Below are 22,500 nucleotides of genomic sequence, written 5' to 3'. Positions count from 1 at the left end.
AGTTCATAGGGTTAGGGTTAGTGAGTAATGAGTTCATAGGGTTAGGGTTAGTGAGTAATGAGTTCATAGGGTTAGGGTTAGTGAGTAATGAGTTCATAGGGTTAGGGTTAGTGAGTAATGAGTTCATAGGGTTAGGGTTAGTGAGTAATGAGTTCATAGGGTTAGGGTTAGTGAGTAATGAGTTCATAGGGTTAGGGTTAGTGAGTAATGAGTTCATAGGGTTAGGGTTAGTGAGTAATGAGTTCATAGGGTTAGGGTTAGTGAGTAATGAGTTCATAGGGTTAGGGTTAGTGAGTAATGAGTTCATAGGGTTAGGGTTAGTGAGTAATGAGTTCATAGGGTTAGGGTTAGTGAGTAATGAGTTCATAGGGTTAGGGCTGAGGGTGACATCACAGCCTCTGCTCTGCAGGGAGACAGGTGCTCCTGTCCTGGTTCACTAGCAGGACTGATCTCTCTCTGTCTGGACCTGGTTCACTAGCAGGACTGATCTCTCTCTGTCTGGACCTGGTTCACTAGCAGGACTGATCTCTCTCTGTCTGGACCTGGTTGTTCACTAGCAGGACTGATCTCTCTCTGTCTGGACCTGGTTCACTAGCAGGACTGATCTCTCTCTGTCTGGACCTGGTTGTTCACTAGCAGGACTGATCTCTCTCAGTCTGGACCTGGTTCACTAGCAGGACTGATCTCTCTCTGTCTGGACCTGGTTCACTAGCAGGACTGATCTCTCTCAGTCTGGACCTGGTTCACTAGCAGGACTGATCTCTCTCAGTCTGGACCTGGTTCACTAGCAGGACTGATCTCTCTCAGTCTGGACCTGGTTCACTAGCAGGACTGATCTCTCTCTGTCTGGACCTGGTCAAGGTTCGTTATAGTTATAGTTGAGGTATATAGTTATAGTTATAGTTGAGGTATATAGTTATAGTTATAGTATAGTTGAGGTATATAGTTGAGGTATATAGTTGAGGTATATAGTTAGTTGAGGTATATAGTTATAGTTTAGTATAGTATAGTTGGTGATCAGTCACAATGCTCAGATAATTTGCTGTCCTGTCCGTTTAGAGACACATAACACTGCGTTTTGCTCTGTGCTTTTGTTTGTGTTTGTGTTTGTGTTTGTGTTTGCCAATAGGTGATGAGGTTTTGTTGTGTTTGTTGTGTAATCAGGGGTTGAGTCAGGCGCTCTGGTCCTGGGTGGTGTTAACAGGGCAGGTTGGGATGAGGGTTGTGTTAACAGGGCAGGTTGGGATGAGTGTCTGGTCCTGGGTTGTGTTAACAGGGCAGGTTGGGATGAGGGTTGTGTTAATAGGGCAGGTTGGGATGAGTGTCTGATCCTGGGTTGTGTTAACAGGGCAGGTTGGGATGAGGGTTGTGTTAACAGGGCAGGTTGGGATGAGGGTGGTGTTAACAGGGCAGGTTGAGGGTTGTGTTAACAGGGCAGGTTGGGATGAGGGTTGTGTTAATAGGGCAGGTTGGGATGAGGGTGGTGTTAACAGGGCAGGTTGGGATGAGGGTTGTGTTAACAGGGCAGGTTGGGATGAGGGTTGTGTTAATAGGGCAGGTTGGGATGAGGGTGGTGTTAATAGGGCAGGTTGAGGGTTGTGTTAACAGGGCAGGTTGGGATGAGGGTTGTGTTAACAGGGCAGGTTGGGATGAGGGTTGTGTTAACAGGGCAGGTTGGGATGAGGGTTGTGTTAATAGGGCAGGTTGGGATGAGGGTGGTGTTAATAGGGCAGGTTGGGATGAGGGTGGTGTTAATAGGGCAGGTTGGGATGAGGGTTGTGTTAATAGGGCAGGTTGGGATGAGGGTTGTGTTAACAGGGCAGGTTGGGATGAGGGTTGTGTTAACAGGGCAGGTTGGGATGAGGGTGGTGTTAATAGGGCAGGTTGGGTTGAGGGTTGTGTTAATAGGGCAGGTTGGGATGAGGGTGGTGTTAATAGGGCAGGTTGGGTTGAGGGTTGTGTTAACAGGGCAGGTTGGGATGAGGGTTGTGTTAATAGGGCAGGTTGGGATGAGGGTTGTGTTAACAGGGCAGGTTGAGATGAGGGTGGTGTTAATAGGGCAGGTTGGGATGAGGGTTGTGTTAACAGGGCAGGTTGGGATGAGGGTTGTGTTAATAGGGCAGGTTGGGATGAGGGTTGTGTTAACAGGGCAGGTTGGGTTGAGGGTTGTGTTAATAGGGCAGGTTGGGATGAGGGTTGTGTTAATAGGGCAGGTTGGGATGAGGGTTGTGTTAACAGGGCAGGTTGGGATGAGGGTTGTGTTAACAGGGCAGGTTGGGATGAGGGTTGTGTTAATAGGGCAGGTTGGGATGAGGGTTGTGTTAACAGGGCAGGTTGGGATGAGGGTTGTGTTAATAGGGCAGGTTGGGATGAGGGTTGTGTTAACAGGGCAGGTTGGGATGAGGGTTGTGTTAATAGGGCAGGTTGGGATGAGTGAGGCTCTGATCCTGGGTGGTGTTAACAGGGCAGGTTTGTGATCTCAGGGTTAGGGTCAGGGTCAGGGTCAGGGTTAGGGTTAGGGTCAGGGTTAGGGTTAGGGTCAGTAGGGTTAGGGTCAGGGTTAGGGTTAGGGTTAGTCTCAGGGTCAGTAGGGTTAGGTTTAGGGTCAGGGTTAGGGTTAGTCTCAGGGTCAGTAGGGTTAGGGTCAGGGTTAGGGTCAGGGTTAGTCTCAGGGTCAGTAGGGTTAGGGTCAGGGTCAGGGTTAGGGTCAGGGTTAGGGTTAGTCTCAGGGTCAGTAGGGTTAGGGTCAGGGTCAGGGTCAGGGTTAGGGTCAGGGTCAGGGTTAGGGTCAGGGTTAGGGTCAGGGTCAGTCTCAGGGTCAGTAGGGTAAGGGGGTCCTGTTGCTCAGCTCTGGGCATTGCAGGGCGTGGTAATGATACGAGAGGGGGTCACTTAGATTTAGGGTTGTCCAAATGTTAATGCTCTTTTTTGAGTTGTTATTATTAGTGGGTATTTGCCTAGTTCTGCCCTGCATGCATATATTTGGTATTTGGTTTTCTGCTCTAGCAGATCCAGGCTCTGCTGTAGGTCATGTGCAGAACCAGGCCATGTGCAGAACCAGGCCATGTGCAGAACCAGGCCATGTGCAGAACCAGGTCATGTGCAGAACCAGGCCATGTGCAGAACCAGGCCATGTGCAGAACCAGGCCATGTGCAGTGGGGGGACAGAACCAGGCCATGTGCAGAACCAGGCCATGTGCAGAACCAGGTTATGTGCAGTGGGGGACAGAACCAGGCCATGTGCAGAACCAGGTTATGTGCAGTGGGGGACAGAACCAGGCCGTGTGCAGAACCAGGCCATGTGCAGAACCAGGTTATGTGTAGAACCCGGTCATGTGCAGAACCAGGCCATGTGCAGAACCAGGCCATGTGCAGAACCAGGCCATGTGCAGAACCAGGCCATGTGTAGAACCCGGTCATGTGCAGAGAGAAGGCATTTCAACTCCTGGTTGAGGAGACTCACACCGGGGACAGAGGACTGTTCTAGGATAGGAGCCCGTTCATTAATATAGATATTGAAGAGCCCGTTCATTAATGTAGATATTGAAGAGCCCGTTCATTAATGTAGATATTGAAGAGCCCGTTCATTAATGTAGATATTGAAGAGCCCGTTCATTAATGTAGATATTGAAGAGCGCAGGGCTGAGGTTCCTCACCCTTGAGTAAAGAATTCAGTACATTTTTTTTGGCCAATTTATACGCTGCCCATATTGATCTGTTTCTCTCTGTCTGTCTCTCTCTGTTTCTCTCTCTCCCTCCCTGTCTCCCTCTCTCTCTCTCTCTTCCTCCCTGTCTCCCTCTCTCTCTCCCTCCCTGTCTCTCCCTCCCTGTCTCTCTCCCTCTCCCTCTTTCTCTCCCTCTCTTTCTCTCTCCCTCCCTGTCTCTCCCTCTCTCTCTCCCTCCCTGTCTCTCTCCCTCTCCCTCTTTCTCTCCCTCTCTTTCTCTCTCCCTCCCTGTCTCTCTCCCTCTCCCTCTTTCTCTCCCTCTCTTTCTCTCTCCCTCCCTGTCTCTCTCCCTCTCTCTCAGGTGGAGATAAAGATGAAGAAGACGGAGGTGGTCAGGTGGGAGAAGCTGGAGGGAGAGGGACCGGGACAGGAGTCCAACATCAAACCTTTCAGCCCGAGTCAGTAGCCCTTCCCCTCCAGCACCCCTCTACACTAACCCTAACCCTTCCCCTCCAGCACCCCTCTACACTAACCCTAACCCTTCCCCTCCAGCACCCCTCTACACTAACCCTAACCCTTCCCCTCCAGCACCCCTCTACACTAACCCTAACCCTTCCCCTCCAGCACCCCTCTACACTAACCCTAACCCTTCCCCTCCAGCACCCCTCTACACTGCCCCTAACCCTTCCCCTCCAGCACCCCTCTACACTAACCCTAACCCTTCCCCTCCAGCACCCCTCTACACTAACCCTAACCCTTCCCCTCCAGCACCCCTCTACACTAACCCTAACCCCTCCCCTCCAGCACCCCTCTACACTAACCCTAACCCTTCCCCTCCAGCACCCCTCTACACTAACCCTAACCCTTCCCCTCCAGCACCCCTCTACACTAACCCTAACCCTTCCCCTCCAGCACCCCTCTACACTAACCCTAACCCCTCCCCTCCAGCACCCATCTACACTAACCCTAACCCTTCCCCTCCAGCACCCCTCTACACTAACCCTAACCCTTCCCCTCCAGCACCCCTCTACACTAACCCTAACCCTTCCCCTCCAGCACCCCTCTACACTAACCCTAACCCTTCCCCTCCAGCACCCCTCTACACTGCCCCTCCAGCACCCCTCTACACTAACCCTAACCCTTCCCCTCCAGCACCCCTCTACACTAACCCTAACCCTTCCCCTCCAGCACCCCTCTACACTAACCCTAACCCTTCCCCTCCAGCACCCCTCTACACTAACCCTAACCCTTCCCCTCCAGCACCCCTCTACACTAACCCTAACCCTTCCCCTCCAGCACCCCTCTACACTGCCCCTCCAGCACCCCTCTACACTGCCCCTCCCCACCAGCACCCCTCTACACTGCCCCTCCAGCACCCCTCTACACTGCCCCACCAGCACCCATCTACACTGCCACAGTAGTAGAGATAGAAGTAGAGATAGACACAGTAGTAGAGATAGAAGTAGAGATAGACACAGTAGTAGAGATAGAAGTAGAGATAGAAGTAGAGATAGTAGTAGAGATAGACACAGTAGTAGAGATAGTAGTAGAGATAGACACAGTAGTAGAGATAGACACAGTAGTAGAGATAGTAGTAGAGATAGACACAGTAGTAGAGATAGACACAGTAGTAGAGATAGTAGTAGAGATAGACACAGTAGTAGAGATAGACACAGTAGTAGAGATAGTAGTAGAGATAGACACAGTAGTAGAGATAGTAGAGATAGACACAGTAGTAGAGATAGACACAGTAGTAGAGATAGAAGTAGAGAGAGACACAGTAGTAGAGATAGTAGTAGAGATAGTAGAGATAGACACAGTAGTAGAGATAGTAGTAGAGATAGACACAGTAGTAGAGATAGACATAGTAGTAGAGATAGACACAATAGTAGAGATAGAAGTAGAGATAGACACAGTAGTAGAGATAGACACAGTAGTAGAGATAGTAGTAGAGATAGACACAGTAGTAGAGATAGTAGTAGAGATAGACACAGTAGTAGAGATAGAAGTAGAGATAGACACAGTAGTAGAGATAGAAGTAGAGATAGACACAGTAGTAGAGATAGACACAGTAGTAGAGATAGAAGTAGAGATAGTAGTAGAGATAGACACAGTAGTAGAGATAGACACAGTAGTAGAGATAGTAGTAGAGATAGACACAGTAGTAGAGATAGACACAGTAGTAGAGATAGTAGTAGAGATAGACACAGTAGTAGAGATAGTAGTAGAGATAGACACAGTAGTAGAGATAGACACAGTAGTAGAGATAGAAGTAGAGATAGACACAGTAGTAGAGATAGAAGTAGAGATAGACACAGTAGTAGAGATAGAAGTAGAGATAGACACAGTAGTAGAGATAGAAGTAGAGATAGACACAGTAGTAGAGATAGAAGTAGAGATAGACACAGTAGTAGAGATAGTAGTAGAGATAGAAGTAGAGATAGACACAGTAGTAGAGATAGTAGTAGAGATAGACACAGTAGTAGAGATAGACACAGTAGTAGAGATAGTAGTAGAGATAGACACAGTAGTAGAGATAGACACAGTAGTAGAGATAGTAGTAGAGATAGACACAGTAGTAGAGATAGACACAGTAGTAGAGATAGTAGTAGAGATAGACACAGTAGTAGAGATAGTAGAGATAGACACAGTAGTAGAGATAGACACAGTAGTAGAGATAGAAGTAGAGAGAGACACAGTAGTAGAGATAGTAGTAGAGATAGTAGAGATAGACACAGTAGTAGAGATAGTAGTAGAGATAGACACAGTAGTAGAGATAGACATAGTAGTAGAGATAGACACAATAGTAGAGATAGAAGTAGAGATAGACACAGTAGTAGAGATAGACACAGTAGTAGAGATAGTAGTAGAGATAGACACAGTAGTAGAGATAGTAGTAGAGATAGACACAGTAGTAGAGATAGAAGTAGAGATAGACACAGTAGTAGAGATAGAAGTAGAGATAGACACAGTAGTAGAGATAGACACAGTAGTAGAGATAGAAGTAGAGATAGTAGTAGAGATAGACACAGTAGTAGAGATAGACACAGTAGTAGAGATAGTAGTAGAGATAGACACAGTAGTAGAGATAGACACAGTAGTAGAGATAGTAGTAGAGATAGACACAGTAGTAGAGATAGTAGTAGAGATAGACACAGTAGTAGAGATAGACACAGTAGTAGAGATAGAAGTAGAGATAGACACAGTAGTAGAGATAGAAGTAGAGATAGACACAGTAGTAGAGATAGAAGTAGAGATAGACACAGTAGTAGAGATAGAAGTAGAGATAGACACAGTAGTAGAGATAGTAGTAGAGATAGAAGTAGAGATAGACACAGTAGTAGAGATAGACACTAGTAGAGATAGAAGTAGAGATAGAAGTAGAGATAGTAGTAGAGATAGACACAGTAGTAGAGATAGACACAGTAGTAGAGATAGTAGTAGAGATAGACACAGTAGTAGAGATAGACACAGTAGTAGAGATAGAAGTAGAGATAGACACAGTAGTAGAGATAGTAGTAGAGATAGTAGTAGAGATAGACACAGTAGTAGAGATAGTAGTAGAGATAGACACAGTAGTAGAGATAGACACAGTAGTAGAGATAGTAGTAGAGACACAGTAGTAGAGATAGAAGTAGAGATAGACACAGTAGTAGAGATAGACACAGTAGTAGAGATAGACACAGTAGTAGAGATAGTAGTAGAGATAGACACAGTAGTAGAGATAGTAGTAGAGATAGACACAGTAGTAGAGATAGAAGTAGAGATAGACACAGTAGTAGAGATAGAAGTAGAGATAGACACAGTAGTAGAGATAGAAGTAGAGATAGACACAGTAGTAGAGATAGACACAGTAGTAGAGATATTAGTAGAGATAGACACAGTAGTAGAGATAGTTGTAGAGATAGACACAGTAGTAGAGATAGACACAGTAGTAGAGATAGTAGTAGAGATAGACACAGTAGTAGAGATAGTAGTAGAGATAGACACAGTAGTAGAGATAGACACAGTAGTAGAGAGATAGACACAGTAGTAGAGATAGACACAGTAGTAGAGATAGACACAGTAGTAGAGATAGTAGTAGAGATAGACACAGTAGTAGAGATAGTAGTAGAGATAGACACAGTAGTAGAGATAGAAGTAGAGATAGACACAGTAGTAGAGATAGTAGTAGAGATAGACACAGTAGTAGAGATAGTAGTAGAGATAGACACAGTAGTAGAGATAGACACAGTAGTAGAGATAGAAGTAGAGATAGACACAGTAGTAGAGATAGACACAGTAGTAGAGAGATAGACACAGTAGTAGAGATAGACACAGTAGTAGAGATAGACACAGTAGTAGAGATAGTAGTAGAGATAGACACAGTAGTAGAGATAGTAGTAGAGATAGACACAGTAGTAGAGATAGAAGTAGAGATAGACACAGTAGTAGAGATAGAAGTAGAGATAGACACAGTAGTAGAGATAGAAGTAGAGATAGACACAGTAGTAGAGATAGAAGTAGAGATAGACACAGTAGTAGAGATAGTAGTAGAGATAGACACAGTAGTAGAGATAGACACAGTAGTAGAGATAGACACAGTAGTAGAGATATAAGTAGAGATAGACACAGTAGTAGAGATAGACACAGTAGTAGAGATATTAGTAGAGATAGACACAGTAGTAGAGATAGTTGTAGAGATAGACACAGTAGTAGAGATAGACACAGTAGTAGAGATAGTAGTAGAGATAGACACAGTAGTAGAGATAGTAGTAGAGATAGACACAGTAGTAGAGATAGACACAGTAGTAGAGATAGTAGTAGAGATAGAAGTAGAGATTGACACAGTAGTAGAGATTGACACAGTAGTAGAGATGGACACAGTAGTAGAGATAGTAGTAGAGATAGACACAGTAGTAGAGATAGTAGTAGAGATAGAAGTAGAGATAGTAGTAGAGATAGAAGTAGAGATAGTAGTAGAGATAGTAGTAGAGATAGAAGTAGAGATAGAAGTAGAGATAGACACAGTAGTAGAGATAGTAGTAGAGATAGACACAGTAGTAGAGATAGTAGTAGAGATAGTCACAGTAGTAGAGATAGAAGTGTCTTTCGTACGCATGCCGATGGTATGAGAATGTGTGGATGCACACGTGCATACTCATCTGTGCGTGCTTGTGTATGCGTGAGTGCGTGTGTGCATGTGCGTGAGTGTGTGCATGTGCGTGCGTATGTATTTGTGTGCGTGTGTGTGTGTGCTTGTGTGTGCGTGCGTGTGTGCGTGTGTGTGTGTATGTGTGTGTATGCGTGCGTATGTATTTGTGTGTGTGTGTGCGTGCGTGTGTGTGTATGTGTATGTTTATGTGAACGTGCGTGTGTGTGTATGTGTGTGTGTGTGTATGTGAACGTGTGTGTGTATGTGAACGTGTGTGTATGTAAACGTGTGTGTGTGTGTGTATGTAAACGTGTGTGTGTGTGTGCGTCTCCTCAGACGCGTACCCGTCCTCGTCTCAGGGGTCTCGTGACTGGGACAAGGTGGTGGGCGACATCACGGAGGAGGAGCGCAAGGAGAAGCTGGAGGGAGACGCGGCGCTCAACAAGCTGTTCCAGCAGATCTACACCGACGGGTCCGACGAGGTCAAACGGGCCATGAACAAGTCCTTCGTGAGTCCAGGAGGGAGGGGGGGAACAGGGCAGGAGGGGGGGGGGGGAACAGGGCAGGAGGGGGGGAGGGGACAGGGCAGGAGGGGGGGGAACAGGGCAGGAGGGGGGGAGGGGACAGGGCAGGAGGGGGGGGGGAACAGGGCAGGAGGGGGGGGAACAGGGCAGGAGGGGGGGGAACAGGGCAGGAGGGGGGGAGGGGACAGGGCAGGAGGGGGGGGGGGAACAGGGCAGGAGGCAAAGCTGGGGGACTTCACTGGGGGCAAATCGATTGTGTAGGGTTAGATTGTGTGAAGTGGGGTTGTGTGCGTGTGTCTTTGCAACTGTCCTCGGACCTGCCCTAACTGACTACCTCCCCCTTTTCTCGTGCTCGCACACGCGCACACACACATACACACACACACACACGCACACACTCACACACACACACACACAGATGGAGTCGGGCGGCACAGTCCTGAGCACCAACTGGAAGGACGTGGGGAAGAGGAAAGTGGACATGAGTCCTCCGGACGACGTGGAATGGAAGAAGTACTGAGGAAAACCCTAACCCTGACCCCTGACCCCCCACCAGCCCCTCTCTCCTCAACCCTGACCCCTGACCCCCCACCAGCCCCTCTCTCCTCAACCCTGACCCCTGACCCCCCACCAGCCCCTCTCTCCTCAACCCTGACCCCTGACCCCCCACCAGCCCCTCTCTCCTCAACCCTGACCCCTGACCCCCCACCAGCCCCTCTCTCCTCAACCCTGACCCCTGACCCCCCACCAGCCCCTCTCTCCTCAACCCTGACCCCTGACCCCCCACCAGCCCCTCTCTCCTCAACCCTGACCCCTGACCCCCCACCAGCCCCTCTCTCCTCAACCCTGACCCCTGACCCCCCACCAGCCCCTCTCTCCTCAACCCTGACCCCTGACCCCCCACCAGCCCCTCTCTCCTCAACCCTGACCCCTGACCCCCCACCAGCCCCTCTCTCCTCAACCCTGACCCCTGACCCCCCACCAGCCCCTCTCTCCTCAACCCTGACCCCTGACCCCCCACCAGCCCCTCTCTCCTCAACCCTGACCCCCCCACCTGCCCCTCTCTCCTCAACCCTGACCCCTGACCCCCCACCAGCCCCTCTCTCCTCAACCCTGACCCCTGACCCCCCACCAGCCCCTCTCTCCTCAACCCTGACCCCTGACCCCCCACCAGCCCCTCTCTCTTCAACCCTGACCCCCCACCTGCCCCTCTCTCCTCAACCCTGACCCCTGACCCCCCACCAGCCCCTCTCTCCTCAACCCTGACCCCTGACCCCCCACCAGCCCCTCTCTCCTCAACCCTGACCCCTGACCCCCCACCAGCCCCTCTCTCCTCAACCCTGACCCCTGACCCCCCACCAGCCCCTCTCTCTTCAACCCTGACCCCCCACCTGCCCCTCTCTCCTCAACCCTGACCCCTGACCCCCCACCAGCCCCTCTCTCCTCAACCCTGACCCCCCACCTGCCCCTCTCTCCTCAACCCTGACCCCTGACCCCCCACCAGCCCCTCTCTCCTCAACCCTGACCCCTGACCCCCCACCAGCCCCTCTCTCCTCAACCCTGACCCCTGACCCCCCACCAGCCCCTCTCTCCTCAACCCTGACCCCCCACCAGCCCCTCTCTCCTCAACCCTGACCCCTGACCCCCCACCAGCCCCTCTCTCCTCAACCCTGACCCCCCACCAGCCCCTCTCTCCTCAACCCTGACCCCCCACCAGCCCCTCTCTCCTCAACCCTGACCCCTGACCCCCCACCAGCCCCTCTCTCCTCAACCCTGACCCCTGACCCCCCACCTGCCCCTCTCTCCTCAACCCTGACCCCCCACCTGCCCCTCTCTCCTCAACCCTGACCCCCCACCTGCCCCTCTCTCCTCAACCCTGACCCCCCACCAGCCCCTCTCTCCTCAACCCTGACCCCCCACCAGCCCCCCTCTGTCAATATTGGCTTCAGAGCTGTGGAGTTCCCCTCCTGTCTCAGGCCTGGGGGTCACACACACACACACACACACACACACACACACACAGTCGGGTTCTGAGGTTTTGACTGGTTGAAGGGTGTGATTGGCTGATGGGGGAAGCCCTGGACTGAGGGTTGAGGTTTGCGTGCTCCTCCTCTATGTTCCTTCTGCCCTGCTGTGGCCCCTCAGCCCCTCTGCTCCTCCTCTGTGCTCCTGCTGTGGCCCCTCAGCCCCTCTGCTCCTCCTCTGTGCTCCTGCTGTGGCCCCTCAGCCCCTCTGCTCCTCCTCTGTGCTCCTGCTGTGGCCCCTCAGCCCCTCTGCTCCTCCTCTGTGCTCCTGCTGTGGCCCCTCTGCTCCTCCAGGACACCTCTTGTATAAAAAGTGTAAAGAATAAAATACACAAAAAAACACATTTGGAAAAAGTTTAAATGAAAAACTATAAACATGTTTTGAGCACATGTCATTTTTCTGTACACTAAGATGTCTTGGAGAATCTTTTTTCCACCCCACAACAGCAATACAGTCAGCTGACTGTCTAGAATGTGTGGCCTGTTTTAACGTGGGGTGACTGTTTCCTCTGCGGGATTCCGGATTCAGTGTAAATAAATGGTTTGTTTTTTGGGTCACAATCCCTTACCCTGCCTGTGCGTCTCTCTGACTTGGTCTTCTGGTATGTGGTCTAATTTAGCAAGTATCACTTAGATATCTCACACTTAACCACAACAATACAAGGCATGGTGTCAGAGGTTTGAGTCCCTCTGGCAGACACATGTGAGTTGGGGGTGTTGGGGCCCAGAGCCTTTGAGCCCAGTCTAACCCGAACCCTTACACATCAACACCAAATACTTACCCTTACCCAGTTCAATCAATAAATCAGTCCCGTATGTGCCAACCATGAGAGGAACCATTCAAACACACCCCAAAATCATTTATCTATGTAACTGATCTAGAGTTGCTCCTAGCAACGCCAGACCCTTTGAGATCTACAGGCTTCTAGGGTTAGGGTTATAATGATCTATAGACCATGATATTCAGTCAGGAGGTCTGGGTATAGACCATGATATTCAGTCAGGAGCTCCAGGTATAGACCATGATATTCAGTCAGGAGGTCTGGGTATAGACCATGATATTCAGTCAGGAGCTCTGGGTATAGACCATGATATTCAGTCAGGAGCTCCAGGTATAGACCATGATATTCAGTCAGGAGCTCCAGGTATAGACTGTTAGTCAGGAGCTCCAGGTATAGACTGTTAGTCAGGAGCTCCAGGTATAGACTGTTAGTCAGGAGCTCCAGGTATAGACCATGATATTCAGTCAGGAGCTCTGGGTATAGGCAAGGCAAGGCAAGGCAAGTTTATTTATATAGCACATTTCAGCCACAGGGCAATTCAAGGGGCTTTACATGAGACATTAAAAGCATTAAAACAAAAAGCAAGACATTATAGACATTTAAAACAAAAGGCAGGACAAATTAAAAGCATTAAAACAAAAAGCAAGTCATTATAGACATTTAAACAAAAAGCAGGACAAATAGAATACAGGAATAAAAGTCACAGTGCAGTATACTGATAAACATAGCTCCTCTTAGAAAGCAGTGGCAAAAAGAAAAGTCTTCAGGCTTTTTAGTCAGGAGCTCTGGGTATAGACTGTTATTCAGTCAGGAGCTCTGGGTATAGACTGTTATTCAGTCAGGAGCTCTGGGTATAGACTGTTAGTCAGTCAGGAGCTCTGGGTATAGACTGTTAGTCAGGAGGTCCGGGTATAGACTGTTATTCAGTCAGGAGCTCTGGGTATAGACTGTTATTCAGTCAGGAGCTCTGGGTATAGACTGTTAGTCAGGAGCTCCAGGTATAGACTGTTAGTCAGGAGCTCTGGGTATAGACTGTTATTCAGTCAGGAGGTCCGGGTATAGACTGTTATTCAGTCAGGAGCTCTGGGTATAGACTGTTAGTCAGGAGGTCCGGGTATAGACTGTTATTCAGTCAGGAGCTCTGGGTATAGACTGTTAGTCAGGAGCTCTGGGTATAGACTGTTATTCAGTCAGGAGGTCCGGGTATAGACTGTTATTCAGTCAGGAGCTCTGGGTATAGACTGTTAGTCAGGAGGTCCGGGTATAGACTGTTATTCAGTCAGGAGCTCTGGGTATAGACTGTTATTCAAGATTCAAGTTTATTTAGCCATTTCAACAATACAGTTGATAGGAATGTTTTTGGTGTGTGTTCACATGTACCATATACACACAACTATATACCACAAACACACATCAATACATAACAAAAAACAACACATAATGCAGTTCAATTTTCAAGTATAATCAGTCCATAAAGTGCTCAGGGTCAGTGACCAGGGGATGTGCTGGGAGGGAGGGGTCAGTGGGAGGGAGGGGTCAGTGGGTGGGAGGGGTCAGTGACCAGGGGATGTGCTGGGAGGGAGGGGTCAGTGGGTGGGAGGGGTCAGTGGGGATGTGCTGGGAGGGAGGGGTCAGTGGGTGGGAGGGGTCAGTGGGAGGGAGGGGTCAGTGGGAGGGAGGGGTCAGTGGGGATGTGCTGGGTGGGAGGGGTCAGTGGGAGGGAGGGGTCAGTGGGAGGGAGGGGTCAGTGGGAGGGAGGGGTCAGTGGGTGGGAGGGGTCAGTGGGTGGGAGGGGTCAGTGGGGATGTGCTGGGAGGGAGGGGTCAGTGGGTGGGAGGGGTCAGTGGGAGGGAGGGGTCAGTGGGAGGGAGGGGTCAGTGGGAGGGAGGGGTCAGTGGGGATGTGCTGGGAGGGAGGGGTCAGTGGGAGGGAGGGGTCAGTGGGAGGGAGGGGTCAGTGGGGATGTGCTGGGAGGGAGGGGTCAGTGGGTGGGAGGGGTCAGTGGGAGGGAGGGGTCAGTGGGAGGGAGGGGTCAGTGGGAGGGAGGGGTCAGTGGGAGGGAGGGGTCAGTGGGGATGTGCTGGGAGGGAGGGGTCAGTGGGGATGTGCTGGGAGGGAGGGGTCAGTGGGAGGGAGGGGTCAGTGGGAGGGAGGGGTCAGTGGGGATGTGCTGGGTGGGAGGGGTCAGTGGGTGGGAGGGGTCAGTGGGTGGGAGGGGTCAGTGGGAGGGAGGGGTCAGTGGGAGGGAGGGGTCAGTGGGGATGTGCTGGGAGGGAGGGGTCAGTGGGGATGTGCTGGGAGGGAGGGGTCAGTGGGAGGGAGGGGTCAGTGGGAGGGAGGGGTCAGTGGGGATGTGCTGGGTGGGAGGGGTCAGTGGGTGGGAGGGGTCAGTGGGTGGGAGGGGTCAGTGGGGATGTGCTGGGTGGGAGGGGTCAGTGATCAGGGGATGTGCTGGGAGGGAGGGGTCAGTGGGGATGTGCTGGGTGGGAGGGGTCAGTGGGTGGGAGGGGTCAGTGGGTGGGAGGGGTCAGTGGGGATGTGCTGGGAGGGAGGGGTCAGTGGGAGGGAGGGGTCAGTGGGAGGGAGGGGTCAGTGGGAGGGAGGGGTCAGTGGGAGGGAGGGGTCAGTGATCAGGGGATGTGCTGGGAGGGAGGGGTCAGTGGGGATGTGCTGGGTGGGAGGGGTCAGTGGGTGGGAGGGGTCAGTGGGGATGTGCTGGGTGGGAGGGGTCAGTGGGTGGGAGGGGTCAGTGGGGATGGGCTGGGAGGGAGGGGTCAGTGGGAGGGAGGGGTCAGTGGGGATGTGCTGGGTGGGAGGGGTCAGTGGGTGGGAGGGGTCAGTGGGTGGGAGGGGTCAGTGGGTGGGAGGGGTCAGTGGGTGGGAGGGGTCAGTGGGGATGTTTCTAGCCTTCCTGAGGATTCTGGTGTTAAAGTGTGAGGCTATGGGGGGCAGTGTGAGGCTATGGGGGGCAGTGTGAGGCTATGGGGGGCAGTGTGAGGCTATGGGGGGCAGTGTGAGGCTATGGGGGGCAGTGTGAGGCTATGGGGGGCAGTGTGAGGCTATGGGGGACAGTGTGAGGCTATGGGGGGCAGTGTGAGGCTATGGGGGGCAGTGTGAGGCTATGGGGGGCAGTGTGAGGCTATGGGGGGCAGTGTGAGGCTATGGGGGGCAGTGTGAGGCTATGGGGGGCAGTGTGAGGCTATGGGGGGCAGTGTGAGGCTATGGGGGGTACAGTGCAGTATTAACACCCATGGCCAGCAGAGAGCTGTACAGTTTGGCTGGGATAACGGTGTTAAGGCAAGGCAAGGCAAGGCAAGTTTATTTATATAGCACATTTCAGCCACAGGGCAATTCAAGGTGCTTTACATGAGAGATGTAACAGTCTTAGTTAAAAGCTGAGCTAAAATCAATGAACAACAACTTATTCAGTCAGGAGCTCTGGGTATAGACTGTTATTCAGTCAGGAGGTCTGGGTATAGACTGTTATTCAGTCAGGAGGTCTGGGTATAGACTGTTAGTCAGGAGCTCTGGCTCAGCAGGTCAGGGGAGGAGCCTAGCCTGGCTCAGCAGGTCAGGGGAGGGGGAGGAGCCTAGCCTGTCTCAGCAGGTCAGGGGAGGGGGAGGAGCCTAGCCTGGCTCAGCAGGTCAGGGGAGGGGGAGGAGCCTAGCCTGTCTCAGCAGGTCAGGGGAGGGGGAGGAGCCTAGCCTGGCTCAGCAGGTCAGGGGAGGAGCCTAGCCTGGCTCAGCAGGTCAGGGGAGGGGGAGGAGCCTAGCCTGGCTCAGCAGGTCAGGGGAGGGGGAGGAGCCTAACCTGGCTCAGCAGGTCAGGGGAGGGGGAGGAGCCTAACCTGGCTATGGGAGTGTGTGTGCATGAGCACTCCTCTGATCCGCGTGTACAGACACACACTTACCCATCCCACTGCTGGGGTGTGAGTGGGCGTTCAGAAGCACGAGAGCATTAATATGGATCAGCCTCTCTCTCTGGGCTCAGCGCTCAATTCACTGCTCATCTTTTCATCTCTCATGATGATCAAACGCCAGTGGCTTCAGATGGAACTGGAACTGCATCACACACACTCTCTCTCCCTCACACACATGTACACACACACACTCTCTCCCTCACACACATGTACACACACACTCTCTCTCCCTCACACACATGTACACACACACACTCTCTCCCTCACACACATGTACACACACACTCTCTCTCCCTCACACACATGTACACACACACACTCTCTCTCCCTCACACACATGTACACACACACACTCTCTCTCCCTCACACACATGTACACACACACACTCTCTCCCTCACACACATGTACACACACACTCTCTCGCTCTCCCTCACGCACACACAGAAGCCCCCACCCACACCCCTACCCTCGCCTGGAGCTGGTCCTGACATCAAAAGGCACTAAGCGATTTGCATCATGGGTAAGATTTCAGAGCATGACGGCTGCAGAGTCTTTAGTCTCATTAAAGAGTTCTAGAACTGGAACTCTGACATCAAAGAGTTCTGGAACTGGAACTCTGACATCAAAGAGTTCTGGAACTGGAACTCTGACATCAAAGAGTTCTGGAACTGGAACTCTGACATCAAAGAGTTCTGGAACTGGAACTCTGACATCAAAGAGTTCTGGAACTGGAACTCTGACATCAAAGAGTTCTGGAACTGGAACTCTGACATTCAACAGCAGAGTGGAACAACTGAACTGAGAAGGGAAGTCTGCACTCCAACATCCCTTTGGTCTTCTGTCCAAAGATGTGTGTGTGTGTGTGTGTGTGTGTGTGTGTGTGTCACAATAAGAATAGGGAGGGTTATTTATTTAAAAGTTTACTTAAAAAAGGTTTATTCGTTGAGATTGCACTTTGAAACAGTTTCTTTAATGCTCTGATGAAAAAATACACAGTTTTGAAGAGATTGCACGAATAAAAAGCATAAAGTACATTTTATTACTGAAGAAAAAATGCTGAAACGTTGGAGGGAGCTGAACGGCCTGGAGAGACATTCCTCACAAACCCTGACCCTAACCCTGACCTCTGACCCTCACCCTAACCTACTGGCCCTGGGTCTAGCCAATATGCATTTCATACATTTATTTACATCGACAAGCTGAGAGATGGCAAAGAGAGATCGGAAATAAAGCTATTAGCTCTTTAAATACAAGTTTACACAAAACCACCACCACCTGCGCCATCTTGAATCTGTCACTGATCCCAGCAGGGAAGTGTGGTTGAGGTGTGGAACATGCTGTGACCTCTGTGACCTGTGACCTCTGTCATTGCCAATATGTTGCAAATCCTTCGTATTTTCATGTCTTCTTGATGTGTACATATTTGAGTTTTCTATGTGCAATATACATCAGGTATGTTAATCATATTGCATAATAGTTCTATCATTGCCATAACCAACATACTGGCATGCTGCATACAGTAACCTAGCAACCTAGACATGTCAAACAATAACTACATCACTGAGCGTGTTCTAAACTTCCTGCTCCCACCATCCATCACACCGCTGAACTAGGCATGGAACATTACTCCCCCTCCCCCCCTCTCTCTCTTGGACTCTCCCGGACTGTCCCACCACGATGGCGGCGGGGGTGTTTAGAGGATGCCCAGGATGCGACCCACCCACCAGCGACAGGGCATGATGACCCTGCAGGCCACGCGGCACCCCCGGTAGTGGTAGGGCCAGGGGTGGAAGCCCCCCAGGGGCTCGCAGATCCTCTGGCAGTGGGTGTGGCTGCGGCGGCACTCGGTACAGCACACGCCCTGGTGGTCCAGCATGGGGTCGAAGGTCATGGTGCCCTCATCACCCTCCAGGCCGCGCTGCGAGAGGAAGTAAATAAACACACTGAAGTTATAAACCAGTCTCTACAGGCCTCACTCACCTCTCACTGTTCCCCTCCACGGTGGTTTGGTGTGTGTGTGTGCGTGTGTGTGTGTGTATGCGTTTGTGTGTGTGTATGCGTTTGTGTGTGTGTGTGTGCGTTTGTGTGTGTGTTTGTGTGTGTGTGTGTGCGTGTGTGTGTGTGTGTGTGTGTGTGTGTGTATGCGTTTGTGTGTGTGTGTGTGTGTGTGTTTGTGTTTGTGTGTGTGTGTGTGTGTGCGTTTGTGTGTGTGTTTGTGTGTGTGTGTGTTGGGGGGATAGCTAATAGAGGGTATTATTCATACCGTGGCTGAATGGGCCTTTAGACAGTCATTCTAAAGAGGTCTGTGAACCCAGACAGGCACACACACAAAACACACACATGCACACGCAACCTGCATGTACACACACACACACACACACACACACAGATGGAGACTGACAGGCCTGGCCCTTTGTGCTGACCCGACATCTGCTCCCTCAGCTGTGAGGAACAGAAATCCTATCGTCAGGGTTAGGGTTAGGGTTAGGGTTAACCCTAACCCTAACCCCGTCAGGTACGACCCCCGACCTGAGCAGACAGCAGGACTGTGGGAATAACACAGGCTCACAATGTGTGTGTGTGCGTGCGTGTTTGTGAGAGTGTATCTGTGTGTGTTAGAGAGTGTGTGTGTGTGAGAGTGTTTGTGAGAGAATGTGCGTGCCTGTTTGTGAGTGTGTTTAGGTGTGTGCTAGAGAATGTGTGTGCACGTGTGCATGTGTGTATGGAGACAAGAGATAGGTAGGGGCCGTACGTGATAACATGATAACATGATAACATGATAACATGATAACGTGATAACGTGAGGGGGCCATACGTGATGGGGGTAGGTTGGGTGAGGGGTAGGGTGATAGGGGGTAGGTTGGGTGATAGGAGGTAGGTTGGGGGATGGGGGGTAGGTTGGGTGAGGGGTAGGGTGATAGGGGGTAGGTTGGGTGAGGGGTAGGGGGATAGGGGTAGGTTGGGTGAGGGGTAGGGTGATAGGGGGTAGGTTGGGTGAGGGGTAGGGTGATAGGGGGTAGGTTGGGTGATAGGGGTAGGTTGGGTGAGGGGTAGGGTGATAGGGGGTAGGTTGGGTGATAGGGGTAGGTTGGGTGAGGGGTAGGGTGATAGGGGGTAGGTTGGGTGAGGGGTAGGGTGATAGGGGGTAGGTTGGGTGAGGGGTAGGGTGATAGGGGGTAGGTTGGGTGAGGGGTAGGGGGATGGGGGGTAGGTTGGGTGAGGGGTAGGGTGATAGGGGGTAGGTTGGGTGATAGGGGGTAGGTTGGGTGAGGGGTAGGGTGATAGGGGGTAGGTTGGGTGATAGGGGGTAGGTTGGGTGAGGGGTAGGGTGATAGGGGGTAGGTTGGGTGAGGGGTAGGGTGATAGGAGGTAGGTTGGGTGAGGGGTAGGGTGATAGGGGTAGGTTGGGTGAGGGGTAGGGGGATAGGGGTAGGTTGGGTGAGGGGTAGGGTGATAGGGGTAGGTTGGGTGAGGGGTAGGGGGATGGGGGGTAGGTTGGGTGAGGGGTAGGTTGGGTGAGGGGTAGGGTGATAGGGGTAGGTTGGGTGAGGGGTAGGGTGATAGGGGGTAGGTTGGGTGAGGGGTAGGGTGATAGGAGGTAGGTTGGGTGAGGGGTAGGGTGATAGGGGTAGGTTGGGTGAGGGGTAGGGGGATAGGGGTAGGTTGGGTGAGGGGTAGGGTGATAGGGGTAGGTTGGGTGAGGGGTAGGGGGATGGGGGGTAGGTTGGGTGAGGGGTAGGTTGGGTGAGGGGTAGGGTGATAGGGGGTAGGTTGGGTGAGGGGTAGGGGGATAGGGGTAGGTTGGGTGAGGGGTAGGGTGATAGGGGGTAGGTTGGGTGAGGGGTAGGGTGATAGGGGGTAGGTTGGGTGAGGGGTAGGGGGATGGGGGGTAGGTTGGGTGAGGGGTAGGGTGATAGGAGGTAGGTTGGGTGATAGGGGGTAGGTTGGGTGAGGGGTAGGGTGATAGGGGTAGGTTGGGTGAGGGGTAGGGGGATGGGGGGTAGGTTGGGTGAGGGGTAGGGTGATAGGGGGTAGGTTGGGTGAGGGGTAGGGGGATGGGGGGTAGGTTGGGTGAGGGGTAGGTTGGGTGAGGGGTAGGGTGATAGGGGGTAGGTTGGGTGATAGGGGGTAGGTTGGGTGAGGGGTAGGGTGATAGGGGGTAGGTTGGGTGAGGGGTAGGGTGATAGGGGTAGGTTGGGTGAGGGGTAGGGGGATGGGGGGTAGGTTGGGTGAGGGGTAGGTTGGGTGAGGGGTAGGGTGATAGGGGGTAGGTTGGGTGAGGGGTAGGGGGATAGGGGTAGGTTGGGTGAGGGGTAGGGTGATAGGGGGTAGGTTGGGTGAGGGGTAGGGTGATAGGGGGTAGGTTGGGTGAGGGGTAGGGGGATGGGGGGTAGGTTGGGTGAGGGGTAGGGTGATAGGGGTAGGTTGGGTGAGGGGTAGGGTGATAGGGGGTAGGTTGGGTGAGGGGTAGGTTGGGTGAGGGGTAGGGTGATAGGGGTAGGTTGGGTGAGGGGTAGGGTGATAGGGGTAGGTTGGGTGAGGGGTAGGGGGATGGGGGGTAGGTTGGGTGATAGGGGGTAGGTTGGGTGAGGGGTAGGGTGATAGGGGTAGGTTGGGTGAGGGGTAGGGTGATAGGAGGTAGGTTGGGTGATAGGGGGTAGGTTGGGTGAGGGGTAGGGTGATAGGAGGTAGGTTGGGTGATAGGGGGTAGGTTGGGTGAGGGGTAGGGTGATAGGGGTAGGTTGGGTGAGGGGTAGGGTGATAGGGGTAGGTTGGGTGAGGGGTAGGGTGATAGGAGGTAGGTTGGGTGAGGGGTAGGGTGATAGGAGGTAGGTTGGGTGATAGGGGGTAGGTTGGGTGAGGGGTAGGGTGATAGGGGTAGGTTGGGTGAGGGGTAGGGGGATGGGGGGTAGGTTGGGTGATAGGGGGTAGGTTGGACCGTACGTGATAGGGGTTCTCCGGGTTGAATTCCGCCTCCACATCCACTTCCTCCTCAGCACCGGTTGCCTGGCGACGCTGACGAGCGGCCTCCCTCCTCTTCCTCTGCCCACCTGCAGACAGGAAGTGGCTCATTAACTGACATCTCGCAGCATAACACCCCGATCTGCTACTCGAAGCAGAGAGCTTTCCTTTCCAACGAAAGCACCCTAACCCTAACACTAACCCTAACACTAACCCTAATACTAACCCTAACACTAACCCTAACACTAACCCTAATACTAACCCTAACCCTAACCCTAACACTAACCCTAATACTAACCCTAACACTAACCCTAACACTAACCCTAACACTAACCCTAACACTAACCCTAATACTAACCCTAACACTAACCCTAACACTAACCCTAATACTAACCCTAACCCTAACCCTAACACTAACCCTAATACTAACCCTAACACTAACCCTAACACTAACCCTAACACTAACCCTAACACTAACCCTAATACTAACCCTAACACTAACCCTAACACTAACCCTAATACCAACACTATGAGTGTCTTGGAGGAACATTGATTGACGTGTCTCTCCAGGACCTCAGCAGGATAAGAACACATGACCTCCTCAGAGTGGAGGGCGGCTCCACAATGCAGTAACATCCATATGTTAAACAAATAATAATAAATGAATTCTGATTCTGATATTTATCATTTTGATAAATAAGATGTGCCGACTGTTTCTAACTAGAGGCTGACTGGGTACCGTTGGGGTAGGTTGGGCGGAGCCAGAAGATTGGCAGGTCTCTGCACAAATCCTTGATCTTGTTGCTGAGGAAGGCGGAGTCTGAGAGGGGAGTGTCGGCCGCCACCCAGATGAGAGCGTCCTCCTCAAACTTGGCCGGCATCACCTCATCCTCCTGCACAGGGAGGACAGAGACGCACATCCACTTCAGGACCACACTGGTGGTCATAGGGTTAGGATTAGGGTTAGCAGGTCAGCAGGGTTAGGGTTAGCAGGTCAGCAGGGTTAGGGTTAGCAGGTCAGCAGGGTTAGGGTTAGCAGGTCAGCAGGGTTAGGGTTAGCAGGTCAGCAGGGTTAGGGTTAGCAGGTCAGCAGGGTTAGGGTTAGCAGGTCAGCAGGGTTAGGGTTAGCAGGTCAGCAGGGTTAGGGTTAGCAGGTCAGCAGGGTTAGGGTTAGCAGGTCAGCAGGGTTAGGGTTAGCAGGTCAGCAGGGTAAGGGTTAGCAGGTCAGCAGGGTTAGGGTTAGCAGGTCAGCAGGGTTAGGGTTAGCAGGTCAGCAGGGTTAGGGTTAGCAGGTCAGCAGGGTTAGGGTTAGCAGGTCAGCAGGGTTAGGGTTAGCAGGTCAGCAGGGTTAGGGTTAGCAGGTCAGCAGGGTTAGGGTTAGCAGGTCAGCAGGGTTAGGGTTAGCAGGTCAGCAGGGTTAGGGTTAGCAGGTCAGCAGGGTTAGGGTTAGCAGGTCAGCAGGGTTAGGGTTAGCAGGTCAGCAGGGTT

At 51.9% G+C, this 22,500-nt stretch overlaps 2 protein-coding genes across 3 annotated transcripts in view; one reads left to right on the top strand and one right to left on the bottom strand.

Annotated features, from left to right (window-relative positions):
- sugt1 (SGT1 homolog, MIS12 kinetochore complex assembly cochaperone) overlaps positions 1-9,916 on the top strand; it is a 38,842-nt gene extending 28,926 nt beyond the window's left edge. For both annotated transcript variants that reach the window (XM_084446677.1, XM_084446676.1), the window contains exons 11-13: positions 4,027-4,123; positions 9,136-9,308; positions 9,742-9,916. In XM_084446677.1, coding sequence (XP_084302803.1) covers positions 4,027-4,123; positions 9,136-9,308; positions 9,742-9,843 — 372 coding nt within the window. In that variant the 3' untranslated portion in view covers positions 9,844-9,916. The remainder of the gene's footprint in view (positions 1-4,026; positions 4,124-9,135; positions 9,309-9,741) is intronic.
- A 7,827-nt stretch (positions 9,917-17,743) lies between these two features.
- LOC311315867 (leukocyte cell-derived chemotaxin 1-like) overlaps positions 17,744-22,500 on the bottom strand; it is a gene marked incomplete at both ends in the record, with an annotated part of 7,231 nt that continues 2,474 nt past the window's right edge. Inside the window, 3 exons of the mRNA XM_084446565.1 lie at positions 17,744-17,968; positions 20,995-21,101; positions 21,752-21,905. Of these exons, the coding sequence (XP_084302691.1) occupies positions 17,744-17,968; positions 20,995-21,101; positions 21,752-21,905 (486 nt within the window). The remainder of the gene's footprint in view (positions 17,969-20,994; positions 21,102-21,751; positions 21,906-22,500) is intronic.

This window comes from Borostomias antarcticus, assembly GCF_949987555.1.
Source record: "Borostomias antarcticus genome assembly, chromosome: 12".
Lineage (NCBI taxonomy): Eukaryota > Metazoa > Chordata > Actinopteri > Stomiiformes > Stomiidae > Borostomias > Borostomias antarcticus.
This window is presented reverse-complemented; position numbering and strand designations above follow the sequence as displayed.